A 12,461-nucleotide genomic window follows, 5' to 3' on the forward strand; every position below is an offset into this window, starting at 1 on the left:
TGAATAAAGATGTCAATGGTTAGTAAAGCACAAAGCCCATTTTCAGAGTTTAAAAGCACACAAGCTCAGTAGTGAACAAAAATCAGCCCTTTCAACAGTTTCAACATGGTAAGGCATGGCTGGCTTGTGTCTCACCCAATTATGGGAGGGGTTAGTCTTGATTTTGAAGCACAGCAGGTCTATTTGTTTCCTCTGGTTATCCAGACTGTTAGAAGCTTTAGCATCTGCTTTCACATAGGTGACAGTAGACCTTGGCTCCCAGGCACCAAGAGCAGTGGCTTGTGTCTCTGGATCAAGCAGTTTTTGATGTAATTCCTATTCAGCAATGCCTCCCCTCTTCCCTCCAAATTATGCTTCTGCTACAAAATTCCTCATAGCCATTATTGGATGTATAACCCCATGGTGCTTCTGGTTTGCTTACAGTATTCCCACTGCAAGAAGAGCTCATTTCTCTTACCCAGACCATCCAGCCTTAAGCAATTTCTCTTACCGTTAGAGCTGACACCTTCCCATTCTTTTGTATAGCTTAGAAACTTTTCTGTAGACCTTCTCCATAATTTGTACATCTCTACAGAAGCAGGGTGCCCAAAACAAGATGCAGTGCTCCAGGTGGAACCTCACCATAGCCTTGAACAATCAGGTAATAACTTCCCACCGCCTTTTTTTCCTAATCCTCCCCTTGTGCAGCCTGCGTTGGCCCGCTTTGCTGCAGCTCACCATTGCATCCCCAGCTCCATCTCACCACCAGCATCTCCCCAAGCCCTTTCCATTCTCATCTGTCAAGTGAACAGGGTCGTCTTAGGACGTGATGCTCATCTCCATTTCACCTGCTGTGTCCTAGACTACACTGAAACACCCTTCAAGTGTTTTAAGTCACTGAAAGGCATTGATGATATTTCTGGTTTTAATGTTTGCTGGCGACCATTGCTGATGGCTTTGAAGGTATCCGGCACGCTCTGTCCTATGCTAGTAGGAAGGATCCAGGAACATTTTCTTCTGTTCTGGGTCTGCTTCTGACTCAAGTGCTGTGGCATTGGGAAAGTCGCAGGTTTCACTCGTCCCCAAACACTTTCCACTGGAGTGGAAGAGGTTATGAAAATGGAACATCGTTGCCCTGGAGCAATCCTTTGCCATTAGTGGTGAACCATTTTTGGGGGGTATGGCCTTTTTATCTACGTCCATTCAATGTGAATACACTGGTAGTGTTGGTTAGCAAACATTTGCACTACTCCTCACTCACTTTGTAGGAAACACCAGTCAGCACTTCTTCAATCGATAGCATAACAATTAATTCCTATAGCAAAATAATTGCTCCATTTAAATTAAAGGCTAAACTTCCATTTACCTCACTGGAGTGGCCTTTTGCTTCTCAAATTCCATTTAAAAGACACTAGTGTGGTGGTGATGGGTTAATGGCTGGACTAGATGATCTTAGTGGTCTTTCCAACTGTAATGACACTCTGATTCTACAAGTTCAATCCCTGGGCTCTAAAATTTCCTAGGAATTGCCATTAGACTGAACAGATCAGATTTTTTTTTAGGTGCAAATTGTATGAAGTTTCTTGGCCTGAATGCAAAACCACGCGTAGAGGGAACACTTACTGGATTGGTTTGGCATTTTGAGGTACAGCTCAGCTGGGTCTAGTGGTTTAGAAAATATTCAAAATTAATTACTTGGCTTTGTGAGTGCAGAGTTAGTGATTGCTACATAAGTCATTTTAGGCCTACCTAGGGGCATATTTGCATATATTTATCTTCCTTTCAAGTGAAGATCTTTGGGGAGCTCTTTATCTCCTCCCAACTCTTTCTTCAACTCTCAGCAGTCCTACGGTCACCTCTTCGTTTTGTTCCCATTTAATGTATGTATAGAATAATCAACTCTCCCTCTTCCCATGAAGTGAGAATGAATCCACAGAGATCAAAAAGCATCAGTGTGAGGAAAGGTTGCCTTCTGCAAGAGGGAAGGAAAAGATTAGCTGAAAAGGCTGCCAGGGAAAGGTGGAAAAGTTAGAGCTGGGTCTCCACCAAGTAGCTTAGAGGAGGACAGAGCATCACCTGCCCAAAGCAGAAGATGGATCAACTGCAAATAGTAGAAACCAACCCAGTGGTAAAAACCTCATAGGGGAACTCACAGCACACCAGTTGTCTGCTCCTTGTAGGCAGGAAAGCCAAGAGACCCATAGCATGGCTATGAGATATTCAGAAATTCATTTCACACTGACTGGTGTAAACGTTGACACCACAGAACCTACAAACACATTCTTCTCAGCAGAAGTTCATAGGGCTTTTGTCTGATTAGTATTAAATATTCAAACCAATCGTGCTTCCAGCCTTTCCAAAAATTGAAGTTTTCTATCCATTCCTAGGAAAACAACACCACAGCTTCAGAAATACTGCTTACTGCCATGAGCTTTTCCCTCTTCAGTCTGCACTCCTTTGGGACCATCTGGCAGCTCCTTTGGAGTTAACACCCTTCAGCTAGTTGCAGATGATTACGTCTTCCCTTTATTCACAACTTAGCCAGACTCAGCAGTTTCTAAATGCAGCATTTTTCTAAGGCAGCGTCTGAATTTGGACGCTTTACGCTTTGTCAGATCGGAAGCCCAAAAAGAGACAAGCAGCACTGGGAGCCACTCTGGAAAATAGTGTTTGCAGGCTCTCACCTTCCCATCCTTTTGGAATTTTGGGATGCAATCTCCTCAAAACATCTCTGCGTCCCCCCTGCTGTCTTGGGCCATTTACACCCTGCGTACGGTGGACATCCACTCTGTGGTGTTTCAGGGTCTGATGTCACCATTGGGCTGCCTTGCTTTGTCCCATATCCCAAGCACATCTACAGGGCAAGGGTTTGTCATCAAACTTCCCTGATGTGTGTGTGCCCTCCTCCATCAGAACAGCATCTCTCCCTATCATTGTTTGCCCCTTGAGCCCCTCCTGCCCCCCCAGCACACACAACCACCCCCCAACCTCCAACCCTAAAATCTGAAGGCCTGATTGCACAGATTGAAGGCCCTAATTGCTCTTCCCTTCCCAAAGCCGCGTTCGTTTATCATAAAGGGTGCACATTTCCCCTGCTACAGTTTCCACGGCCAGAGGCCCTGAGGGCCAGCTCAGAAATGGAGGGAATTAATTACATTTTTTTAACTCCCCTTCTTTTAAAGTATGGGAGAGAGTGATGAAACGTCCGGGGGGGGGTTGGGGGAACAGGGGGAGATGAGGGTGGGGAGGGAGGCAGCAGCAGGAGGCTGGCTCTTTCATCCAGGAGGGTCTTTGTGTGGTAACCTTGGGTTCCCCAACACACCGAGACCCCCTACCACTTTTCCCCTATGACAAATGACCTCTGGAAAGGGTAGGAGAGAGGCCGAAGGCTCCTAGCACCGGGGCTGTTATTGACTTAGCCTGAAGTGCAAGCCCACGCAATGCCTGTGACTGATTTGGGACAGCAGCAGAGGTAAAGGAGATGGGGAAGGGGAGAGAGGCAGCCGACGAGAGGGAGGGGAAAGGGAAGGCTGTCAGTCACCTTGATGGACTAGGGAGCAGATTTCCCTCCAGATAAAACCTTACAGATGTGAAGTGGGTATTGATTTTTAGTTAGTGATGATAATGCACCAAGAAGTAATAAATTATAAGAAAGCAAGGTCAGAAAAAAAAGGGGAGAAGGACGTGGCATTCTTGAGGAGGGGATTTCTCCAGATGCCCCCGCACCTTCCTAAGTTCAAAAGTTGCCTGGAAAATGAGTTTATCCAACTGAAACAAGAAGTCAGATAGTGCTGGCCGATGGTTATCCATGCTGGGGGGCTGCAGAGCAGAGATGGAGCAGAAATCTCCATGTTGCTCTTGTTATTCCCAACACCTTCATGTCCTGGGATGGATTGGATGCAAACAGGGTCCTGGTGAAGCCCAGTCCCAAACTGCTCACAGCATGCCTGGAAAAGGCAAAAAGACCCTGTTCCCATGGTCGGCAGTGCTCTGGGGGCTGTTCACCATCCTGGTGTAATATTGGCATCCTTACGTCTCGCTACGCATTTCCACAGGGAAATTCTGACCATCTTTTATTTCAGAGATGGGTCTGGAGATGGGAGGAATGGTCCTTCAGAGGTATCACTCTCTCTGTAGGTGGATTCTGGAGGATTAGCACAGACCAGAAACAGCATTGCACGGCTCAGGTTAGCTGAGTCCCAGCTTAAGTGACTCGCACGAACCCTTCAGAGTCAGTAGCAGAGCCAGGATTAGAAATCAGCCCTGATTCTGACTGATTAAAGCCAATTACTGTCTTTAGCAGGATTTCTGCAAGTGTCTTCTCCCGTCTCAGCTCCTATGAGTGTGAAGAGTGTGAATCTGGGTTTCATTTACCAACACAGCTTTACATCCCCCTTTCTTTTTAAAAGGGCCTTAGCGGAAGTGTTAATATGACTTCTACTTGCTTTAAGACCCTTTTATTTTTCCTGAGTAATATAAAGCAGCTGACTCTTATGGGGGAGATGGCCAGGAGGGAGAGCACCAGCAAACCCTCCGATCTCTGAGTAGTTCCAGTTGCACATTGTTTTCTAGCACATGATTTCTCTCTGCACCTGCAGAGGTTTGCAGTGCATGCAGCAAATCTGTAGCTCTACACCTCGGAAAGGGAGCAGCAAAACAGCCCTGCTTGGTGCTGCCTGAGCTGGAGCTTGCCAAAAATAGCACAGAATTCACATATCTGTGTGCAGGGAGGATGTTTATTGTTTTAAACATCTGATTCAGTTCTCAGATGAAAGGCAGTAGCGTTTTGTGGCTGCTGTAGACGTGAGCATCCCGGATACCCATTGGGGCAGGCTGTGACACCTCCAGCCCTGGTGCTAGGAGGGGTATCTGCAGGGACCGAGGGGCAGAGGAGGGGGATTTGTGGCTGAGCCAGATCAAAGTTCGTGACCCAGCTTTAGTGGAAGGTTACAAACAACTTTGCAGCTGGAAAATCAACGTTGGGGCAGCACTTGCATGATTTCCCTGTTGCATAAGCCTTGAGGCAGAGATGTTTGCGTTACATCCACCCTCACAGCTCTGCTCTCCTATTAATCCACTCTGTCTTGCATATTTAAATGCAATTTCCTCTCTTCATCCCCCCGCTGTCATGGGGCAGGGGGTTCCACGGGCAAGTGGTTGTGGCTAAAAAACTTCATCTCATGGCTTCATTGAGGTGATGTGCCTGGAGGGCTGGAGGGGATTTAGGCTCCAATGGATGAAACAGCTCCATTGCTTTTTATCTTGTGTGGACCAGCAGCAAACCTACGCTCGGTGCAGGATGGAAAACTCAAAGGAGGGCAGGGTAAGTGAGCTCTGTGCTACTCATCCGAAGCTTGCTCCTCCATCCCTGTCCCGGTGCTCAGGGTTAGACTGATTTTCCAGGCTTTTTAACTCCCCCTCCGCAGGGGCCCAGCCAGCCCTGCTCCAAAATTCCCCCCCAGACAAATCTGGGAAGGATCTCATGCTGGCAGAGTCGGGAGGTGGGATCCCATCAAGGCAAAGCGGCTTTGCAGGGCTCCGGGGCCCTTCCGGGGGGAGGAGAAGCTTTAGAAAGCAAAGGGCAGTGCATCCCCTAAGCCCCAGTCCAGCAGGAAGGTGAGGGAGGAGGGGACAGAGACGAAGAGGAAGGGGACCCGGCGCTCTATACAACAACTCTTGTGTCCTTCCAGAGAATGGATGCTCTGCACAATAGCTCACCAGGCCGCTGGCGGGGGATAAAGGGCTCATTTTACCACTTGCCAGGCTCCAAATATTTCCAATTTGCCACTTTAATTGATGTCAATAAGGTTATGCTAAAGTCGGAGATTTTCAGCCATCCCAGCGCTGCCCGTGGCCCCCCGAGGTGATGAGTTGTCCCCTCACCTCTCCCAGCACAAATTCAGCGCCGCCAGTCCCACAGACTCCTCACACCCTTAACCAGGCACCCAGGGGTCACTTTGCTGATTGCAGGAGGCAATTGCATTAAGGCAGTATATCAGGATGGAGGCCTGTAGGCATTGGCTTGCCCCACGCTCACCCACAGGAACAAATCTGGCATTTTGGTGGGGAAAAAAAAGAAACAAAACACGACAAAAGCAGCGTAAATGCATCTGTTTCAGGTCTCAAAGCAGGAAGATAGCTTGTGTGCAAATTGAATTATGTTCTAAAACCAAGCACCGTGCTGCAATGACCTGTCATCTTTGAACTCATGGACATTTCAGGGTGAAGAGAACTTTGACATTTCTGTCCCTAAAGCAGAATGTATCAAAACCAGAATGTTTTGGGACCTCCATTAACAACCCCCCATGCAGACTTCCAATGGCAGTAGCTGCTGTCCCTTTAGGAAACTGTGTGTCTTGACTTGTGCATCCCTTGTGCTTTCCTTGGTTTATTCCTTTCTCTGGTGCTCAATGACATTGTTGGCAGGGCAGCAAAGAGCAACTGAAGGCTGAGTGTGCCAGGAAGGAACCTCTCCATTATCCCTTAGGAAGGTCTTTCAAATAAAAATCATGGGCATCCAACATTTGCCTGGGCTGCAGTGGGTGAAAAGGAATGGGTTTGGGCAACATATAAAATATCTAATATAGTTAAGGCATGTAAGTAACAAAGCCTCTTTATATATATATATATATATATATAATTAAAACATTAAAAAAGAGGGCAACAAAAACATGAAACTAGTAGGTTGGATGCGTATGAAGGATATGATTTAGTGAGCATGGGTGATGGGATGATTGTTTGGACACGGAGATCTTTGCTGTCTTTTCCAACCTCGATGATTCAACAATTCTCTGAAATAAAGCCTTAGGCACAGAGGAACCAAAAGTGAGGTCTGTTTTTACCAGGTGGAAGCAGCCTTCATTCTCCATCCTGGTAGACTGTCTGTCTCTCCTACCCCTGATGACACATTGCCTGCTGTGTTTCCCCAGGTGATGAGCATCCTGAGCAACCCCAGCGGGGTTCCTCCGCAGCCCCAGGCTGACTTCTCCATCTCTCCCCTTCACGGTGGCCTGGACACCACCAACTCCATCTCTGCCAGCTGCAGCCAGCGGAGTGACTCCATCAAGTCCGTGGACAGCCTCCCGACCTCGCAGTCCTACTGTCCTCCCACCTACAGCACCACCAGTTACAGCGTGGACCCAGTGGCTGGATACCAGTATGGGCAGTATGGACAAAGTAAGTGCTGGGTGGCCCCTGCACTGGGATCAGGAGAGGAGAGGGAGGGATCTAAGAATGTGTGGGTATTGCCATGGAAGGGATTGGGATGGAATTGGAAAGAAGTCTGTCCACTAAGAGAGAAAAATTGAACCTGATAGATGGAGATTGCTCCATATAGAGATTGCTCCCATCATCCTTGCACTCCCAAAGTCCCAAATAATGTATTTTAGGTAAAACGTTTCTGCTAGAAAATAAAAAGAACAAGAACTTAGAGTCATAGAACAGCTTGGATTGGCAGGGACCTAAAAGATCATCCAGTTCCAACCCTTTCCTTCTTCCTCTCCAGTGCTTACTTCTCCAAAAGCCCAACAGCATGTTCACCCTGCTCAGCCAATGGGATTTTAATACCATCGTTTAGGGATGCAGAACTATGTCTGTTTGTTCTTCCCCTACCCTGTGTAGGGTAAGGGATGGTTCCATGCTCAGCTTTCCCTACAAAAACCATAAAACCAATGTCTGCCAACCAACCAGGGTGCGATCCTACTACAGCCGAAGTGAGGCTGGAATTGCAATCCTCAACCCACAGCTCAGACCTGGAAGGCACTGCGACCCAGGGAAGGTCTGTTTCTCCTCCAGAAACCCTGCCAAAGGGCTCACCTGCTGGTGTTAAACTAATAATGAGTATGGTGTTGCGAGAGGGTGATCTGCAGAGGGTTAAAGGTGCATCCTCTTCCTCCGGGAGCACTCCTGCTTGCCCATAGCTTGTCCTCAATGACCTTTCCTTCCATTTGGCTGTGGCTTTTTATTCCCCTCTCCGTCACAGCCCTTTAATGTCTTTAACTTCTCCAGCTAAATGAGAACCGGCTGTGGCGGCAGACGGGATCAATAGCAGCTTCCCCCCACCCCTCCTTTTTTTGTTTTTCGGGAGTTTGATCTGTGACCCCTTGACCTTCCCCTCGCTTCTGGATGTGAGGCTGGACACACGTGCTATTGATAAAAATCTTAAACAAATTCCAATACCATGTATTTCCAATAAAGATTCCCTTAGGCAAGACGTTAGTCACACCCATGTGTGTAAAAAATAAAATAAGGAGGACGAGCTACGTTTTTGAAAGGAGAGTGACCAGCAAAGGAGAGGGAAAGAGAAAGAAGGGTTTGTCTTGGTTTGCTGCAGGAATTTTCACTTGGGCCTCTCCTTGAAGAGCTGCCCACCCAGCCCCATCTATGCTGTTTTATTGCCTTTCCTGATTTCTCTCCCTCTTTTCTGTTGGATGTCCATTCGGTTTAGGAGCCACAGGGCTCAGTTTGGAGCAGGAATGTTTTCCCATTCAAGCTGCCAACAGCAAGTCTTGCATGGCTGGTAGAGTTACCCCAGATATATCCAGCTGTGGATATTTGTGTGTCCAGCTAAAAAGAGGCAATACATAAATCTTCTCTACAAGCTTTTCTTATAATGAGCTCCATTTATAGTGATCTCTATGTGAAGAAACCATTTTGTTGGTAATTAGTACTGTTGAGCAAGGTCTTGCATGGTTATGACCTTGATATAACAACATTTTTTCTTGCCTTTCTCAGCGCATTTTATATTTAGCAGATCTTAATGATCTTGGTGATCTTTTCCAACCTTAATGATTCTGTGATTCCCTTCTCCCAGAGCACAGGCGCCAAACACACACACACAGAGCTTTACAAAGCAGCTATTTAATGTGATCACCTGAAATATCAGGGGAACAAACTGATAAGGTTTGGACACAAGCCATAGAGCAGTCTTCCCCAGCCTCTAACCCTATGAAGTTGGAGGCACCATCACACAACTTGAAGAGCCCAGTGCTCAAGACAAGCTGCTCCTACTGGGATTCCTCCCAGTCCAGGAGGAGCACCAGCCCAACCATGCCACCTCCAAGTGTCCAACCGAGTGCCACCAGTAGAAGTTGTACCCTGTCCGCTCCCCACACACCAGCCAGTGCTGTCCCAGCCAGTGAGGAGCAGCGATGCCAGATTAATGTGGTCCTTGCAGTTCCCAAAGGCCGGAGCTGTGTTAATGATGCCGGTGATGGAACGCAGAAGCGTGAAAGGAATTCTAATAGATATGACAAGTCTAATAAGAATTTGTGTCTGGAAGGGACCTCCTCTGGGGCAGGCATCTGACAAGACGTTGATGGCTGAAATTTGTTTACTCATTGGCACCGATTGTACATCTCCTGCCAGCTCCTTATTAATCTAATTTGAGACATTAAAGCCAGGGAAAGGGAGAGACTTTGACTGAAGCTCAGCTAATGAGCAGTGTCACCATCCTGCCCCGCTCCTCGTCCCCCCCCAGACCGTGGGGCAGGCTGGCGAGTTGGAATGCATTTCTCACCAAGACAGAGATAAAGTATTTCCCTGAGGACAGAGGGATGAGTCAGCATGTGGTGGCTGAGTCACATTCAAGCCCTGTCCAGGCTGGTGAGGTCCTGCTGAAATTTCATTTGCAGCGGCATCGCTGGTGGCACGGGGTGAGGCTGGAGCTGTCTCAGGCTTATCCTTGGGCAGCTCCCCTGGAAACACCATTTTCTATGGCAGAAGTAGGATCTTCAACCTTAGTAGGTCCGTGAGGAGATGTGAGGGACCCACAGCCCTGGCAGGTTGATCTAGAAGGATACACCCTTTCCTAGGAGCACAACCCCTGATCCAAGCATCAATTTCTAAGAATCAGTCTGCAGGGTCTGTTGGTCACACATCCTTTGATGGCAAATACCTCATTTCCACTAAATAATAAACCTCATGTTGTGCTGTTTTCTCACTCTCCTTTCCCCCATCACCTCTCTCTTCAGCTGCTGTTGATTATTTGGCCAAGAACGTGAGCCTGTCCACGCAGCGCAGGATGAAGCTGGGAGAACATTCGGCCGTTCTGGGGCTCCTACCAGTAGAGACAGGCCAAGCTTACTGAAGAGCCCAACCGTGCCAACAACCCACTCCAGCAACTCGGTACCACTGGAGAAACACTACCAGCCTTCCAGGGATCTGCCTGTACCCGGACCCTACTCCTTCCCAACTCCCTTCCACCTCGCATCAACTTGAGAAGGAGACGGGAAAGATGGGGAGGGCTCTCCAAGAATCCAGCTCCTCCCAGAGTGCTCAGAGGCAAGCCTGGCCTCATTGACCTGAATTCTGTGGCCAGAGACAATAGGTTGGGTACATTTATTAACCCCGAGTTCATGCCCTCCCTCCACCTGGCCATGGCGTTTTGCCCACGCTTAAGGACTTTCCATTGATCTAGGTAGTTGGCATAGTCAAAGCCAAATTGATCTTTTCTTTTTGTTTCCTTTTCTTTCCATTGGTGTAAATTTGGTGAATGTTGTATAGGAAGGAATAACCAAGCTGACTGTTAAGGATGATGTAATTTGGGACCACAGAAGACCTATGGACCAAATATAAGAACTTGTTTTAAACAAAAAACAACAACAACAACAACAACAACAAAAAACAGCATCATGAACACAAGAAATATGAACAAACACACAAAGACAAACAAAAAGCTCAAACGTAAATTAAAGAGACAACAAATGTCCCCACCCCACTCTACCCCTCTGTTCTCACTGATGGCTTCCCAAAGCAGGGCCAAAGCAGGCCAGATTGCTGCTAAGCAGGGGCAGGGTGGATGTCCGTCCAGCCTGGGACCTTCGGAAGGTGTAAATGTGAATTGCTGCATGAGGACGGGAGATTTGGGCACAGGCACGAGCAACATTTACGTTTCCTCATAGGGACCAAGTTTGACCTGGTTATCACCAAAAGGACACGGGCATCAGATAGTGGCAGAAGATGTGGTAGCAAACTCTGGCCAGAGAGAGGGCATCAGATACAGATGACTACTGTGGAGCTTTTGCCCTTGCAATCAACAAGGGTGAGGACTGTCGTGGCCCTTCCATCCTTCAGTGGGAGAGAAGTTGGCCATAAAGAGCAAAAACAGTGGAGAGAAGGAAGAGTCAAAGGTGTTTCAGAGGGTCAGTGTGCAGAATTGGGTTCTGCTGCAAGGTTCCACCTGAATGAAAATGGGGCTGCACGGTCAGACGAGTTCTGCTCCAGCACGTGCTTCTAGGCCCAGGTTGTTACAGACACTTCTGCTGTGCCCTTTTTTTCTTACTGCTGTTTCTTCAGTTCTTTCCAAATAATCCGACGTTGTTTTTGCAGCTGAAACAACGTTTTCCTGGGGAACCCCCCCCTGCCTTGCCCCCGCCTCATTTATCACGAACCTCCAAGCTGCTTTTTCCTGAGCCATGTGGGCAAATACCTGTCGGGACCAAAGCCGAATTTTGCTTCTTACATTGCTCAGTGTCCTTTCAGACCCATATACAGCATTGATCAGCTTTGCTGCATGTGGGTGATGGAGCCTACATTCCTAAAAGTGTGCTAACACACCAGCTTGGCCATTCTGCTAGTCACGCCATCCCCAGTTTGTGCCAGTCTGAGGTCTTGGTAAGCAACACAAGCTGCTGCTCTTGAGCTGATCAAAGGGAGAAATCCCTTCTGAACTCCAGTCCTAGCTTAACTGTTATTCCCAAGTCACCTTCTGTGACTGCCGTGTCAGAACAGGGGGTTCTAGGGCAAGAACAAGGGTGTCTGTGTTGGACACGAGCATAGGGGTCAATGCCAGAAACACCCATTTGCTAAACAACCCACTCTTTAACAAGAGGCCAACAATCCCCACTACTTCACACTGAAATTTCTGACCAAATGCATTCCTCGCTGCCTGCAAAACTAGAAGGAAAGTTTCAGTTTGTCACGAGAATCGCTCCCGCTAGCAAAATCCTACCAGCTCTCTTCTCCCCACTCCATCCTATCTCCCAGCCGTGCATCCCAGCCCACCTCCCAACCACCCCCGAGGAGCGGTGCACAGAACCCCACCAATTAAAGTCTTAAATAGAGGGAGCACCGCAGAAACCTGTTTGCCGTTCACCTTCACCTGAAAGTCCGTGAGTACCCGGGCACTGCTGTAAATAGAGTTTGTAGGGGAATCCAGATCGCCCCGCTAGCACCCATAGCTGTTCTCTGACCTTTCCCTCGTGGTCGCACTTTGTACATTAGTTGGAAATTTGGTCATGTGCTGTATGTTTATAGAAAGTTGACTTTTTTTTTTCCTTTCTTCCTTTTTTTTTTTTTAAATACTAAAAACACAGTGAGTGCCGTGCTAGTTAAAGAAAAATATATTAAAAAAATTTAAAAAAGAAAAAAGAAAAAAAAATGGGGGAGTGGGGAGGGCGAAATGTAGAAATTTTGCCTATTGTGTGTTTTCAAAATACATTCCAGAATCTTTGGGGTGGGACGGGTTTGATTTGGGGAATTCT

General features: G+C 47.6%; 1 protein-coding gene across 1 annotated transcript; it reads left to right on the forward strand.

The window, feature by feature from the left end:
* Window positions 1-539: 539 nt before the first annotated feature.
* LOC104909199 (paired box protein Pax-7-like) lies at window positions 540-12,341 on the forward strand. The gene is made up of 3 exons (XM_010722960.3): window positions 540-640; window positions 6,909-7,155; window positions 9,951-12,341. Exons 1-3 carry the CDS (start codon window positions 596-598, stop codon window positions 10,064-10,066), a joined length of 408 nt encoding a protein of 135 aa, XP_010721262.1. The 5' UTR covers window positions 540-595; the 3' UTR covers window positions 10,067-12,341.
* The last annotated feature ends 120 nt before the right edge of the window (window positions 12,342-12,461 follow it).

This window comes from Meleagris gallopavo, chromosome 23 (assembly GCF_000146605.3).
Source record: "Meleagris gallopavo isolate NT-WF06-2002-E0010 breed Aviagen turkey brand Nicholas breeding stock chromosome 23, Turkey_5.1, whole genome shotgun sequence".
Classification (NCBI taxonomy): Eukaryota; Metazoa; Chordata; class Aves; order Galliformes; family Phasianidae; genus Meleagris; species Meleagris gallopavo.